General features: G+C 33.3%; 2 protein-coding genes and 1 pseudogene across 3 annotated transcripts; 2 read left to right on the forward strand and 1 right to left on the reverse strand.

Annotated features, from left to right (window-relative positions):
* Positions 1 to 732: 732 nt before the first annotated feature.
* On the forward strand, positions 733 to 3,555 carry LOC120190100 (60S ribosomal protein L5-like). 2 transcript variants are annotated; one of them, XM_039193231.1, is made up of 9 exons: positions 733 to 807; positions 1,155 to 1,224; positions 1,312 to 1,403; positions 1,659 to 1,785; positions 1,869 to 1,948; positions 2,051 to 2,167; positions 2,556 to 2,690; positions 2,858 to 3,027; positions 3,208 to 3,555. In XM_039193231.1, the coding sequence occupies exons 1-9, from the start codon at positions 805 to 807 to the stop codon at positions 3,317 to 3,319; spliced, it is 906 nt and encodes a 301-aa protein (XP_039049162.1). In that variant the 5' UTR covers positions 733 to 804; the 3' UTR covers positions 3,320 to 3,555. The 2 variants fall into 2 exon arrangements, with proteins under 2 accessions (XP_039049162.1, XP_039049161.1); XM_039193230.1 differs by lacking the exon at positions 733 to 807 and having other exon boundaries at positions 1,146 to 1,224.
* A 1,001-nt stretch (positions 3,556 to 4,556) lies between these two features.
* On the reverse strand, positions 4,557 to 8,669 carry LOC120190738 (annotated as a pseudogene).
* A 3,445-nt stretch (positions 8,670 to 12,114) lies between these two features.
* LOC120190751 (F-box protein SKIP23-like) lies at positions 12,115 to 14,193 on the forward strand. The gene is made up of 2 exons (XM_039193794.1): positions 12,115 to 13,370; positions 13,962 to 14,193. Exons 1-2 carry the CDS (start codon positions 12,165 to 12,167, stop codon positions 13,989 to 13,991), a joined length of 1,236 nt encoding a protein of 411 aa, XP_039049725.1. The 5' UTR covers positions 12,115 to 12,164; the 3' UTR covers positions 13,992 to 14,193.
* Positions 14,194 to 16,242: the final 2,049 nt, after the last annotated feature.

The raw sequence follows: 16,242 nt of genomic DNA on the forward strand, positions 1-16,242 counted from the left end.
ATAGGGATGGGCATGGGTCGGGTTTTTGGTCCACCCGACCCAACCCGACCCGAAATAATAAAAAAATTATTTTTATTCAATAAAAACAGTGACTTAATTGAAAAAATTATATATAGAAGGGTATTATTGTAATTATTCTTAAATATATAAGTTAAAATTATATATATTTTTTGGGTCGGGTCGGGTATTTTTCACCCTAAACCCGAACCATACCAGACTCGAATATCACACTTAAAAAAACTCGACCCGACCATACTCGAACCCGATTTTTTAAAAAAAAATCCGACCCAATCGGGTCGGATCGGAACCCGTCGGGTTCGGGTCCCATGCCCATCCCTACTAATAGATAATAAGAAATATACTAAATTATTAATTAATAATTATTAATTTATTAGATTTTACATATAGTTAAAAGACACAGTAAAAACTTTGTTGAATTTAACGAACGATGAGTCAAGTCGAGCAATAAATTTTTTTTAACGAGCACGAATTAATTTTTTTTATCAAACTTAAAGACAACGAGTCGATTTAAACAATAATTTTTTTAACGACCACAAATGAAATACTACTCAACTCACTCACGATCACTCGCTCAAAAAGAAATCCTACTCATGACGACCCACATTAAACAAAGTTTATAACCCAACCCAATAACGTTTGCACGCGTCCAAACATCTAATCTGAAAATCAATCGTCACCGTTGATTCCTCCTATAAGAAAACTCACTAGGGTTTTGTGTTATACCACATTTCTCTTCATTCAGCAACACAACCCGGCCGCTTGCAAACCCTCGACTTCAAAGCCATGGTAATACTCATCCTCTTCACAGTCGTTCTTTTTATCTATATTTATGATAATTTAGCTTTGCGTGTCTGTATTTATATCTCATTGTGTATATTATTTATCTTCATTTTATACTGTCAGATATTTGCCGCTGTTTTGTTTGTGAAATGAATCAATCGAATCAGTTTAAAAGATATGTTGTTTTGTTTAAACTTGAAAAACTTAATGGTAGTAAGCTTCAATATAGTTTAAAGTGTTTTTGAATGTGCAAAGCATGGTAGATGGGTATTATGTAGGTTTTGTTGCCTTTTGAGATGTTTATGGTATATGCTATCTGAGTTCTCTCATTTATTTTTATTTTTATGGTGCAGCCTTACGTTAAAGCTCAAAAGTCCAAGGCTTATTTCAAGAGATTTCAAGTTAAGTTCAAGAGAAGGCGAGGTATTATGATAAAATTCCTGTTCATGTTAGTGCTATGCAGAGGTATTACTTGCTTTTGATGGTGTAATAATTGCTTAAATCTTGTAGAGGGCAAGACGGACTATCGGGCAAGGAACCGCCTCATCAATCAGGACAAGAACAAGTACAACACCCCGAAATATCGTTTTGTTGCACGATTTGTATCCTAATTTTTTTCTGACGTTTTCCCTCTCATTATCATTTTGTTTGCAACTTTGGTCCCAACCGGTTATTGTTTATGTTATTTGCAGTGAATAATCTTTTGGTTTCTTGAGATATATTCTTAAGATATAGTATACAATTTTATTAGGATGCTAAATGTGCTGAAAAGCATTATTCTTCTTTATTTGCATTGTAGTTTTTTATTCTAGTTTTTAGGCTGCTAGTTAATATGTTAACCTTAATACATTTACTAGACCAACAAGGATATAATTGCCCAAATTGTACATGCTACTATTTCTGGTGATATAGTTCTTGCAGCAGCTTACGCACATGAGCTTCCTCTCTATGAACTTGAAGTTGGTCTTACAAATTATGCAGCAGGTATAATTTGCTTTCCTATACATTAAGATGATTTTTTGTCCAGGTTGAGGATAGTATCTTATTCAATGATGCTCTAAACACAGCTTATTGTGTTGGACTCCTTTTGGCTCGCCGAACACTGAAGCAGCTGGAGATGGATTCTGAATACGAGGGCAATGTTGAGGTATGTCATGGTTTCTAAAGGGTGGAGATATGTTGTTTTTATTTTTTAAAAATTCTGATGTATATTTAGTATGTTGGAATTACATTTGGAATTTTCTAACAGGCAACTGGGGAGGACTTCAGTGTTGAACCAGCAGAGACCAGGAGGCCTTTCCGTGCTCTCCTTGACGTAGGTCTTGTCAAAACCACCACTGGTAATCGTGTTTTTGGTGTTCTCAAGGTATGTTGGAATCCCTTTCTACACGATTTACATGTCCTTGGGTAAAACTTTATTTATTGTAGTTTATTCTAAGTTCTAACCATTTTATTCTTTAAGTTACCCTCATCCTAGATAGCTTTCATTCAAACTCATTTTTTGTGTATGAGCATGGTCTTTTCTTGAGGTTAGGCTGTTAGTTTTTGACTTTTTTTAGTTAAAATAATAATTGTGTTTAGTGGGCTAATATAAGTGCTGCAAGGATTATTTTAGTTTTTCTTTTAAATCTAATAGATGGGCCATGTCTTGCTGAAGAAAAGCATGTCTTGCATATAATTTTACTTTCAAAATTTCCTCCTATACTCTCTCTATTCAGTTTTGCGATGTAGTCATTCTTTGCATTTCCTTCTAGGGAGCTTTGGATGGAGGGATAGATATTCCTCAAAGTGAGAAGAGGTTTGCTGGATTTAACAAGGACACCAAGCAACTTGATCCTGAAGTTCACCGCAAATACATTTACGGTGGCCATGTTGCTTCATACATGAGGGTGAGATTTAACAGTTTTAACAAGTCTTAGAAGAAAGTAATGATAGTGTTGAAGTTCTCTTCACTTTGGGGTTTGGGTTTTGTTGGGGGTGGGGTGTTCAGAAAGATGGAGGTTTGTTACGAGGTGTTACATGCATGTGCAAGTCTCTAACTTTGTCTAGTTGACAGACTTTAATTGAAGATGAGCCAGAGAAGTATCAATCTCACTTCAGTGAGTACATAAAGAGAGGCATTGAGGCTGACAGCTTGGAGGCAATTTACAAAAAGGTTCATGCCGCAATTCGTGCAGACCCGACAGCTAAGAAATCTGAGAAGCAACCTCCGAAGGAGCACAAGAGGTATAACTTCAATCTCTTTTTTATCACCTGGCAATATATGTGTTAGATGTTATTCAGTCAATTAAGGCAGGCAAGGCTGAAGCCACCAAACTGGCTTTGTTACTATTCCCTGAATGTTGACATATATTTTGGATTTCAAGAATTTCGAGTCTGATATAATTTGGTCTTTGCGTATAATAGGTACAACCTGAAGAAGTTGTCTTACGAGGAAAGGAAGGCCAAGTTGATCGATAGGTTGAAAGCTCTCAATTCAGCTGCCGTAGTCGAAAATGATTCAGATGACGATGAGTAGGACTCAGGAGCTGATAATGTTATCAAGGATGGGGATATGCGGGATATGCCGAGTGGACTCGGAATTAGGATTTCGTGCTTGTTTTGCACTCTGATTTTGCCGTGTTGAAGTTTACTTAGAAAACCTCAATCTTTGCCTGCTTTATTAGGGATGACAAACTGGCTATTTCTGTGTCGTAATATTTGTTGGGAGAAACTGAGTTTTCAATTTTAGTTTGGTCTCTGCATGTTTTTTTATTTCTGTTTTGGCTCCAAATAGTTTTGTTCTCTGCATTTTAGTCTTTACATGTTTTTCTTATTTTTTTAATTTATTTTAAACCTTATAGTTATTAGTAATTTTGATAGTGGTGGTAAGATAAAATAAACAGTTTTGCTGTTAAAAAGAATAGTATTACTAATATTAATATATATAGCGCTCTCTCTCTCTTATAAAAGATGTTTATTATTGATTTATTTTAGGTTTATTTTTTAATATTTTACTACTTATTATTTAAAATTTATTATCAAGTAGTTTTTAAATATATATTTTATAAAATTATTTATTTAAAATATTTATAATAATAATGGTCAAAGTTAAAAAATTAACTTTTCAAAAGTTAATAAGGGAAATTTTTTATGGGATGGAGAGAATAACAATAATAAAAATTGGATTTGTTACTAAATCAAATGATTAAATAATATTTGGCCACTAGTAGAAGTATGACAATTTGGTTATTTAAAATATTTATAATAATAATAGCAATTCCAATAATTGTTTAGTTACTAATTTCGGGTATCGTGGGGTGTTAATTATTTCTCACAAGTAATCGACTCACGAATCCTTTTCGAAACGGATTTTTGGTTAAAAGCATATCATTTGTTATATTTTAAAATTATTTTTCTCAAAATTATTTTAAAAGATATTTTTAGGTTTTCGACCTACCTAACTCAAAGATCGATAATGACTCCAAATTTATTTATTTATACATTTATTTTAAAACCCAACATTTAAGTTGGATCACCCCCACCATAGCTCTAAAAAGCTTAAGGACCGTTCACACAGTAACATTTGTAATATCAAACACTTGTATTGATTGAAAAATAATTTAAACACCTATATTGAAAAAACGATATAATTTAGACACTTATTTTTAATATAAAATGACTATAAGGTAATGTTTTTAAAATTTTTACAATTAATCGATAATAAATGTGCAAACACACGACTGATTTAAATTTTGAATGGTTAGTCCACATTAAATCCGAATTGAATCACCTTATGGTTCCTACGAATAAGTTAAACAGCACATCCACTAGTAGCTAGTTACAAACATAAAAATACAATGAGAAATCATTCCATCACCACATCTGCATCGTCTGCAGCATCCTCCATCTCTTCATCATCACTCTCCCACTCTCATTCCTGCACCCATTGTTCTAGTTCGTCCAACTCCTCATAGTCATGCATGTACGAACCATTTAAGTTGTTCCACGGATCGGTCCCTAGTTCCTCGCCATGGCAAGCGACATGCAAGTATGGTCTGTTCCTGGCTAAAGCATCTACAATATCTCTGTTTAAACTCCCCATCACACCTAGCCATCTCAATCTTGGAAAATACGGTTTCTTCAACCATCGGAATGAAAGTTGTGTAATGCCACCACAGTTGTAAAGATCCAACAATCGCAGATTACTACCGTGTCCTCTTTCATCGCCAACCTGCATCGAGGCTAGTGCCATGACTGAAGTGTCACCTATGAGTGGACATTGTCGCATTCGAAGTTCAGAAATTGGAACCCGACTCTTTGCAAGAGTTAAAACTCCATTATCGGAGAGACTAGGAAGATTTGATAGGTCCAGCTCTTGCAATTGCAGTTTAGAGGAGCCATCAAATAGCACCGAAATGCTTTTATCTGTAAGTTTCTTGCATCCTCTAACAGATAACGAAATCAATGAACTAATAATGCCATGCCGTAAGTATGCTATTCCTACATCAGTTATATCTGAGTTGTCCAACTGTAACATCTTCAATTCGCGGATAAAGCCGATAGCAGGTAGGGCTTCATCCCCAAGGTTTTTACAGCCTCTCAAGTCGAGAACTTTGAGACCAATGTTACAGACTAAACTCCTGATGGCATGGTTGGTGAGAAGATTACACCATCTGAAGCTAACATGAGTCAAAGAAAGGGAAGTTGCAGCAATGTCATGAAAAACCAGATCGGTCAACTGGGATCCGTGGCAGACCTTAAGCTTGTAAAGGCTTGAACAAGAATGCAGAAGTGTCTTAAACCCTGTATCTGTAACACGGCAAAAGCCAGCAAGGCAAATGCTTTCCATGTTTGCACACTTTTCAGCCATAAGTAGGATCCCAAGATCATTCACTCGCTTAAAGTAAGTACTGAGGAACTCTTGGCTCCAGACAAGAGAGAGATGTTTTAATCTTCCATGCTAATTGATTTGTTGAAGGCTGGCATTGGTAAGATCAAACGTAACCCTTGGTTCTATGACAGGTGCATCTCGAAGTTCCAGGTGTGTCAATAATGCAAGACCTTTTGATATTGTACTGACCATCGTATCTGTAATATAATCTACAGCAAGCGATAATTTTTGGATGCTAGGCAATACTGATGGTTGAATTTGATCTGGATACTGACGGGGTCCAACATTAGGGCTAAGCAGTTCGGTCACCATAACTGAAGAAATGTAGACAATCTCAAGAGAAGTGAGTTTTTCTGAAGCTAAAGCCCAAACCCGAGCAAAGTTATGCCGAAGAAATAGTGACAAGTCAAACATCAGATTCAATTCCTGGCGCATAGTTGAAAAGAAAAAGGAATACTTATCAAGTGGCATGCAGTTATAAGTTGGAAAATTACAAATGACACAGATCTAGTTTATGAATTAAAAACATGCTTCAAGTAAATAGAAAATATGCAAAAAAAATTCTGCCAGTATACCGAGTAAATATTGCACATGAAACATATACAGTTTTCAGTGCCAATAAGCAACCAATCATCAGAGTGGTCAATGTGAAAGCAAATGCACCCACCCTGGTAAATTTAGGAACTAAATGAATATTTCCTTTCAATCAACTAGATAGATATCAATGATCTATTGGGCTTCAAATATGGTAATCAGCAAGTATCAAGACAAGTCATATAAATTCGTTCCATTGAAAGGCTAAATGCATTTCCATCTATTCACACGGTAAAGCTAGGTGGATTCTCTTGAAACTTAATGATCCCATGTCGGTAGGTACTGAAGAGATTATTTCTTGAAAAACAAAGCTTAGTGGAATTTCAAGCCATTTTGGATATTTGTTGGGACATGGTTTGAAACTTAACGTCTGTTGTGGAGTCGACTACCATTTGACTTTGAAGGCATTTTGATTGTTGGTTGAAATTAGAATATGATCAATGATGGTTGGCAGATTGGGTGTTGACAAGAAAGAAAGAGCTTGCACTATAAAAGCAAGACTCACGTTTGTGCTAGGCAAAGGGAGTGAGAAGTGAGAAAAAGAAAGGGAAAGGGAAGCTTTGAGTTGTTCTGACTTCTTCCAGGGCATAGGGTTTGATTGTGTACCCACCAACAAGATAGTGGAAACTAGATGGGATCTTCAATGAGTGATTTTGTAGTGAGGTTTACCCATAACTATGAAGTATTTCTTGAAAAGGCCAAGCATTTATTGCCACCTCTTTTAGTCCAAGGCTAACCCTTGAAAGGGACTAAACTGACTTTCAAATCAGGCATACAACATCAACGGAATCATAAGCAGATGTCTCAAATCTAGAAACTTTTTTTTCTCTGAAAAGTAGGAAAATACAAACTCTAGGTCTTATGAAACTCCTCCCTTTCAACTTTCTCTTTTTCTTCCTGAATAGCTGCCTTTGATCACTGAATTAAAATACTGGGGACTAATCTAGTCTAGGCCAAAATCACTAACTGGTACTGGTTCCATCTTTATGATTAATGTCTTAATAAAATTTTCAATTAACCTTTCATAGACTTCTACACCTTTCTCATTCGTAATCATTACTTTCACAGATAAGCCTACGAGAAAATAGCCAACCGGTCTGGTTCTATCTTTCCGTTTAATGTATTAACAATATTTCCTTTAATCTTTTACACCTTTTGACTCATTCATTACCTTAAAAAATAAAGCCTACAAGTAAATCACTAATTGGCTCCATCTTTAGGTGTAATGTATTAATAAAAAGTTCTCTTCAATCTTTCATTAATCTTTTCCTCATTCATTACTTTCATAAATAAGCCTTACTTCTAATAGCGAGCAACCACTGAGTAATTCCTCCAGATCAGAAATTAGTACCCTCCGGCCCCTTTTCTCGGCCACTGACCCCAAGTAGAGAGACCTGAACGAAAGTTAACATATAAAGCTAATGATAACATCTCTTTAAGTGGTAACAAATCAGCATCATAAATCTAACACCAAATCTTTCTGCAACAAATCAAATATCTAACAGGGAAAAATGTATTTATATCCACCATAAAACGATAAATGCAGGCCTCAATCAATGTATATGTATATATACCTTATATCCTTGCAACGTGATCCGATTTAGGAGAGTACTTTTCCACTAAAATCTGAACAATTGTGAAAGCAAAGTTCATGTAAAGAAGGTCGAATTAATAGCTCAATGGATGAATCATTAAGCTGACCACATTCTAGCTTTAAGCTTTTAAGGTGAGGATTTGGTGGCAACAATGGCTTCATTAGTCCCATAGACGGTGAGATCTCCTGCCAAATTGTCAAAAAACAAAAATCAATTCATAGTTATAGTTATAGGGAACAATTTGGAACTCCAGAAAACGCATCAATATTCAAAAGTTGAGATTTTTCATTTGATTATGATGGATCTGGGAAATGTTGTCAATCATAATCAGCAGAATCCAAATCAAATGTCAATGAATTCCTTTCAACAAGTGAAGAGACAACTAAAGATCCAAAATTTTGATGCAAACAAAGGGGAAGTGAAACTTACAAGGATGTGAAAATTGGGAAGAAAAGAGAGGATATGAAAAGCACAAGAATTGAAAGTCCTGCATGTGACAGCCAATGAGCAGATGGAAGAGATATCAAGCTTGGTCATGATGATAGCCAAAAGGGCCGCCGGCAACTGATCCAGGCTCTCTACGCTCCCACTCGCCATCCCTTTTTCTCTTTCACTTTACTTGGTGGTTTAATTTGTTTTTTGAGATTTTTTTACTAAGAAGTAAGAACTCGATCTGGGTATTTGATTATTTTCCATTTTGACTAAGAACTTGAACTGGGTATTTGGGTATTTGCCATTTCCTTCATTTTCTTAGGGCAGGAGGAGAAAGATTCACGGAACAAGATGAGGTTCTCGAAAACTACGGCGCATGTTAGATGTCGCCTCCCAAACATAACATAATAAAATGGCTGTCCCTTCTTTCGTATGTAACGAGATAAGTAGAGGTAAGATAATAGATTGTCTTTAAGATAATAGATTGTCTCTAATATTAGATTAAGAACAATTTTTATAGGAGACCTTCAATTTAAGTCCCAAAAATAAGTCTTTATATTATGTCTAATAGATTAGTAATATTATTTTAATTTGGATTAAACTAAAAAAATCCCAAAAATATACTTTTTCCCCTTTAAGTCCCTAAATTAGTTTTTGATAAAAATAAATTCTTAAATTATTATATTTAATCACTTTAAGTATTTAAACTATTTTTAATTAAAATAAGTCCTTATATTATGTCCATTTTTGTTTTAAGTCCTCAAATTATTTTTTGTCAAAACAAATATTTAATTATATATGACATATCAATATCTCATTGGTCGAAATTTTTTTAAGTAAAACAATAACGAGACTATTAATGGTTGTATATAATAATTTAATGACATATTTTAATAAAATATAATTTAAAAACTTAAAATAAAAAGGAGGATTAGTTTAGGGATGTATTTTTAATTTATGCCTTTTAATTTGGTAAAATGGTAGGGATTCTATCCTTTGTTACGGTTAATTATCTTCTATTTTTAAAGACACAACGTGGAATATTTATGAACCAAGCCATTGAATACATTAAAATTATTTTTTTTACGTAAATAGAATTTGTTAGTTTTATTAAAAATAAGAAACATTTAAAATTATAATGAATATGTATATCTATAAATGGAAATTGAATATATAATTAAGATATTTTTTTTATAATCATTGACGGAAGAACAATGCTCTTAAGGTCATACGATGATCATATAAAGAAAATATTAAAAATTCATCCAATCAACTCGAACAAAATATAGATACGAATAGATCTAAATTCATCGGCAAACGAACCACAACAGATGATTAAATTATTGAAAGACCATTGACAAGCTATCCGTGAATGCAAACAACTAAATATAATCAGATGAATCAAAGCAAGAAAGATCAACGTGATAACAAATAAGTGTCATATTCAATCGAGATGACATCAAATCCAACAACTGAGAAAATTAAACAAAGAGAACGATCAAACGGTCGATAAAGAAGACCAAAAACATACCAAAAAAGAGAGAAACATACAATATAAACATAGAAAAATGTATAAAAAACTTAAATTATTATAAACTAAAAAACAAAAACAAAAACAAAGATGAGAGCATTTGAATTTCATTAATATAATTAAAACAGAAAATGTAACACCCGAATTTTAATAAAATTTGTCATTTGACTTCTCGAGAATTTGATGATAGTTAAATCTGATTAAATATTATATGTGAGAATTAATTACCCAAGTCTGGTACTAAGTATTAGAGGGATTAATTAGCATTAAAGGCAGTAGTAAGGATTAAATTGAGTAAAAGGTCAAATTGGAACAAGGAGGAAAGGGGAGGACTAAAGAAAACAAGGGAGAAAATATGATGGTTTTATGAAGAAATAAGACCAAATTTTAAAAAATGCCATTTTTGGAGTTTAAAATCATTATTAAATCATCTGCAAACAATGGATTAGATTAAAAGTATGGTTGAGTTAATTTTTAGGTAATTTTGGAAGGAAAAAAGTCTATGTAGATGTTGTAACATGGGGATTTAATTATAATTTTAGATTAATCGGAGATTGTTAGACCTAGAGTAATTTATGGGAATTGTTAGTTATTTATCCGTCAAGATTTTCAGAAAAATTCTTCATTTATCAGAGCCTCCAAGGAGTTTGTATCTTCTGACACAGACCTCTGAATCAATTATAATATACAAATAAGATCTCTGACAAGTCCACGTGACATATCGAACAAATTATAGGATTTAACTATCATATCTATTTAACTTATTAACTTACAAATAATCATAATTATTCTATTTCTGACACCACCAGTTATTATAGATACCCCTAAGCCAAGACTAAAAAAGGGGCTATCTACACACAATCTCTTCTACCCCGTGACCAATTATCTCTCATAGAAAACACGAGTCAACAATTGTTCTCTCAACGATGGTAGCTCTCTTTTAAATTAAAAAGAATGAATCATTAACTATCGATGAGATAAATTTGTTTCCATTAGAAATAATCATCATAACGAGATTAAGTTTTAAATTTAATGATTTTAATAATATCTAATATCAATAAGATGTTAGATTAATTTAAAGTAGAGAGAATGAGATATTTAATTTTCGACCATTTTAGGCGTACTCTAATTAGTTTCGAAAAATGTGCTATTGTAACCGAAAGAAAATATAAAATAAAAATGTGCTATTGGATCACATGTGACAGTTTAATATAAAACTAAAAAAAAGTGTTACCGGTTTTATTATTATTTAAATAAAAAAATCGGTAAAAAATTACCGGAAATATTGTTATTTTTATCGGTTTTGTTATTATTGGACGTTTTACCGGTTTTATTAACAAAACCGGTAAAACACTACCGGTTTTGTTATTTTTTTCTACCAGTTTTGTTATTGTTAGGTACTTTATCGGAAATGTTAAAAATATTGATGTTTTAGGTATAAATAATAATGTTTTAGGTAATTTTATACCGGTTTTGTTATTTAAATAATAACAAAACTGATAACGTCTTTTTTTAGTTGCATATTAAGGGTGTCGCACTGTAGAACTTTCCGCTATTTTTTCAATTAAATCCTTATTTTATCGAATAAAATTAAAAAAAAATTATAAATACATTTGTGTCAGGTCGGGTTGGATTCAAATTTTATAATAAAAGATAGGTCGGACTTCGGGTCAGATAAAGTTATCCTAAACCCTGATTGGATCAAATTTAAAATGAAGAATGTATATTTTTCAAAACTGAAACTATTTAATGATTCTTACACTTTAAAAATAATTCAAACTAGGTTTTATTCTATCATTTCATAATTCATATTGTGAAACTGGGAGCCATTTCAATGGAACTCTATAATAATAAGGCAATGCTTTACCGCAAAAGATAATTAGGTAATTTGGTATTTACCAACGTTATATTATTTTAAATTTGAGTCGAATTTGATAATTTTAAATTCTTGAATTTTAAGTCAAATTAATCTCAATAATACTCGTACCGTTTTAAGCATCGTCTCCATTAATTAAACAGCTTCCGAATGTTTCCAAAGCAGCAGCTTTTCTTTCATTTCTTTTGCTTTTATTGTCACTTTGCTGCTTCTTGCTTCTTGCTTCTTTTCCATGGATTTCAGAGTACTACAGAAGTTCTATTGTTCTTGTTCTTCGAGCCCAACTCCGAGTTGGAAAGTAAATAAATAGAAAATGGTTGCTTTAAGCAAAGGAGAAAACTTTATAACTGGACTTGGCCCAAACAAATAGCCCATTTGAGGACGCTCTTCTTTTATGTGCACGGCTTCCTCGCAACCACGTTGTTCTGCTACTTTTCCATCACTTTCTCGGGAAAACCGGCGATGGCAGATTGGACCCAACTCCCCGGCGAGCTCCTTTACCTTATTTCCAAGCGACTTCACACCTCCTTCGATGTCAATCGTTTCCGTTCCATTTGTTCAACGTGGCGGTCCACAGTTACATCACCTAAACGCCACCGTTTAGCTCCTCGTTTCCCTGTCCTCCCCGATGAGGGTGGCATGGCGAACACCTCCAATGGGTTTTCCCTCTCGAAACGCATCATTTTCCTGCTGCGATTGCCCAAATTCAATCCCGAAACAGACCGATCGACCTCCTGGGTAGTCAAAATCGAAGAAGATGGACCAAACAACAGAGTCCAGCTCTTGAATCCTCTCTCAAGGTCCCGTTTCGATTCCCTCCCTGAGAATTTTCCCAAATTTTTTAACTTGTTGGAATTTAGCATCGTTGAATTGGGTGAAGAATATGTGCTGCATTATTTAAATCACCTTAGTTATCTAGGTGATACGGGCAACTTGTACATGGAAAAAGTTGTTATATCTTGTTTTGACAATAATCCTAATAATGGTTTTGTTTTGCTTACAATCCATGTTTCTGGGAAATTAGCAATGTTTAAGACTAGTGATAAGAAATGGACTATCATTCAAGACATGTCATCTCCTTATGATGATGTGATATTGTATGAAGGGAACTTCTATGCTGTTGATAATAATGGTAGGACTGTGCTTGTGGGATTGGATTTTGAGACCAGTGAGGCTGCCATGCCTGTTTTTGGTGGTGACAAGAAGTTTTTGGTCGGGTCGAAGGGTGAGTTACTGTTGGTTGATAAGTATTTGAGTATCGAAGCCCCGGAGGGATCGTGTTCATGGGCTGGTTTAGACTTTGTCGAGGAGTATTTCGAAAATATTGCTTTTTATATGAATGAGAGGACAGTAAGATTTAAGGTTTTTAAGTTGGATGAAGTTGGTAAGCAGTGGGTTGATGTTAAGAATTTGGACGATCGTGTGTTGTTTCTGGGTGATGATTGTTCCTTTTCTGCCTCCGTGGAAGATTTGAATGTGTGTAGAGGGAACTGCATCATTTTTGCAGATAATTTCTTTTATTCTGTTGGAGATGATGAATCTTCGGAGCGGTGTGATGTTGGTGTATTTGATATAGAATATGGTTCTATAGGACCATTACAGAAGTTTCCTCAATTTTCCAAGCTGTTTTGGCCACCACCTCGGTGGACTTCAACAAGACTATTGAATGTAAGTATTTTCCTTTGCATTGTTGAAATTTTGGTTTTTTTTTTTAATCGTTTTCAATTACCTATGCTATTGCAACTCTCATATTTCTTTGTGCTTTGAACTAAGTAAGAGGAACCATGGAAAGACTGAGCACAAAATCATGATCAATTCTGTTGAAATTTTTTTGCATCTCATGTTCTGTTATGCAAGTACATTTTCTGTAAAGTGTGCCGAAACTAGAGGAAAGCACAGACTTGATGGCATGGCCTTGTTAATTTGAAGCAATGTGTTTAAATGGTTACCGTTGATGGTATGCATCTAATGTTAGCTTACTGTGAATTTAAAGTAATGTATTTAAATGGTTACCATTGACGGGTTGCAATTTGAATTTGGATTCCACACAGGGTTATTGTGTTATACACCGTCCTTGAGGTGGCCAAAAAAGGGTCAAAATTCAGAAATGCACATTTTCATATCATTGCATTGACTGTGAATGAGAGTTCAGAGATTTTGCCTCTTCTTGACTTCCTGCAGTGTGTTTCTAGTGTTTAGTTATTTACCAAGATTTTATTGCAATCCATCTTATACTAAAACCTTTGGTGGGTGCAACAGGCACAACTAGACAACAGAGAATCGGCCTAGCTCGATATTGTACTTCTGCTTCATGGTTGGGATGTATTTTCCCGATTATCAAGCTAAGTGTTCTCTTCGAATATCTCGTAATGTAGTATGAATTTACTGTCATCTACATTCGGTATAAGATTAATAATAGGCTGTATCTTTCTCCTTTCATATTTCTCTAGTTGTAATTGTTTATCTTGTCAAATATAAATGCATTTGTACAGATTTTGTGCCACCGGTGCTTTAACGGCTTAAGTACTTAAAAGAACAGACATCTTACTTTAAACAACTCTGAATGTGAAGATATATCAGTAGACACAACGATTCTGCACTCTATATCATTGTACCATGTTAGCCAATCCATTGGGAACCATGCAACCCCTGTTTCCTACCATTTTCGACCACTCAATCAATTAATAGATCTCTCAACTATAGAACGTTACGTATCTTTTATCTCAATCTCTCTCTGGTGCATTTTTGGAAGCTCGTCTTGTGCCGAGGCTCCCGGCATATGACCAAACCTTCTCGAATTCAGCTGCACATGGTTTTATCAGTTTCCGATCAGATTCCTCCTTGAGACTTGTTTCTCGTATTCAACTACAAATGTGTACCAATAAAATTATCCAGAATCCACAAGAAAAACGTAAACTACAAATGTGTACCGATACTTATTTCTTAGGTATTTTATCAGTTCTTGTTATTTTAAACAAATTATTCATAATCTTGTTTTTCATATTAGTTATTTTGTTGCATATTTTCCAATTAAATAGCTAATTATTTGAAGTGTAAATTTATTGAATGTTTTTATTTTATATTAGTTTAATATTTAAATAATTAATGTATTCTTATTAATATTTTATTTGTGACATCTCTGATATTATTCTTAAAATGTATTATTTAAACATCTAGCTCATAATATAAAATTTATTGAGACAATATAAACTTGATTCGAATTTGAGATTTATTTTTATGTAAGAATTTGACTTACAATCTTATGAAAATATACTCATCATAAATTATTTAAAAATTTGCTCAAATTTAATATAATAATGATATAAAATTTATTTATTTATTTATTGAATTAATCACTGATACCCGATCTATTGGTCGACTAACCCAGATCGGATACTGCAGAGACGAGGACGATCCTCCCAACCCAGTTTATTCCTTTCGAAAACACTAGGATTCGAATCCCTGACCGTGTTTAAGAAATATAGTGTTTGCTCCGTTCGTAAACACCAGGATTCAAATTCATGACCTTGCTTAAAGAATCTAATACTTCATCCCACTAGACCAACTGGTTGTTGGTATATATATATATTCCCTAATTGATATGGCCGAAAAAGATAGATTTTACTAGTCCTATCATATTTGGAAAAATTTATAAGCATCGGGAGTTCCAAATTTATATGCAGCAACTGAATATCAGAAAACTCTTGAAAAAAATGATTATAATGATATTATTGGCTTACTGTATTAAAATTTTGAACGCCTTAAAATTAAAATATTATCATTTTTATAAATTGTTTATTAGAGATATATTCAATTATTTTAAGGTTTGAGTAGGGTTATGATCACTGACGGATCTACTTTTATTTTAAGGTATTCATCCTAAATACTTTTATTTTAAGGTATTCGTCCTAAAGTTTTATTTTAAGGTATTCGTCCTAAAGTTTTATTTGTGTTTATTGCATATAAAATTTGTGTATATATATTTTTTAAAGGAAGAAGAGGTAAAAGCCTAAGCAATTACGGTACGTTTCACATAAGAAGGGCCTTGAATATCCTTATCAATTAATATAAATGAGAGTCATCACCACTATCGAGAAAGAGATCCTTACCAAGAATAGTAGCCAACTCCAAAAGAAATTAAATACAACTTTTTTGAATTGTTTGAGATATGTTTATAAAGTAGTATTTTTTATAATCTTTTTTTAATCGTGTATAGTTCACACATCATCCATCATGCAACGTAACTGGTTGAACCTAAAACTTAAAAAGATAACAATATTTCTTTTAACCACTAATGTTCAAAGTTAAATACAATTTAACGATGAAAATTATAAAAATGAGGAGATAACAATCATGGACATTTGGTTTCTTTTCCATTTCTTTGTTAGTAAATTTGGTTGTAATCCTAATTTTCTTTTCTTTTCTTTTCATCACCATTTTCTCTCTATAAAACTTATGGTAATTTATATTTCCTCATTTTTTTTCTCCTTTCATGTAATTGAATTTACCAGCAGGGTATAATAAATTCACAAATATGAAG

This window comes from Hibiscus syriacus, unplaced genomic scaffold, assembly GCF_006381635.1.
Source record: "Hibiscus syriacus cultivar Baekdansim isolate YM2019G1 unplaced genomic scaffold, ASM638163v2 tig00116962_pilon, whole genome shotgun sequence".
In the NCBI taxonomy this organism is placed as follows: domain Eukaryota; kingdom Viridiplantae; phylum Streptophyta; class Magnoliopsida; order Malvales; family Malvaceae; genus Hibiscus; species Hibiscus syriacus.

Coding starts and splice junctions, on each gene's coding strand:
- LOC120190751 (XM_039193794.1), top strand. CDS start 12,165: ATGGCAGATTGGACCCAACTCCCCGGCGAGCTCCTTTACCTTATTTCC. Junction 13,371..13,961: donor CTTCAACAAGACTATTGAAT/GTAAGTATTTTC, acceptor TGGGTGCAACAG/GCACAACTAGACAACAGAGA.
- LOC120190100 (XM_039193230.1), top strand. CDS start 1,146: ATGGTGCAGCCTTACGTTAAAGCTCAAAAGTCCAAGGCTTATTTCAAG. Junction 1,786..1,868: donor TCTTACAAATTATGCAGCAG/GTATAATTTGCT, acceptor CTCTAAACACAG/CTTATTGTGTTGGACTCCTT. Junction 2,691..2,857: donor ATGTTGCTTCATACATGAGG/GTGAGATTTAAC, acceptor TCTAGTTGACAG/ACTTTAATTGAAGATGAGCC.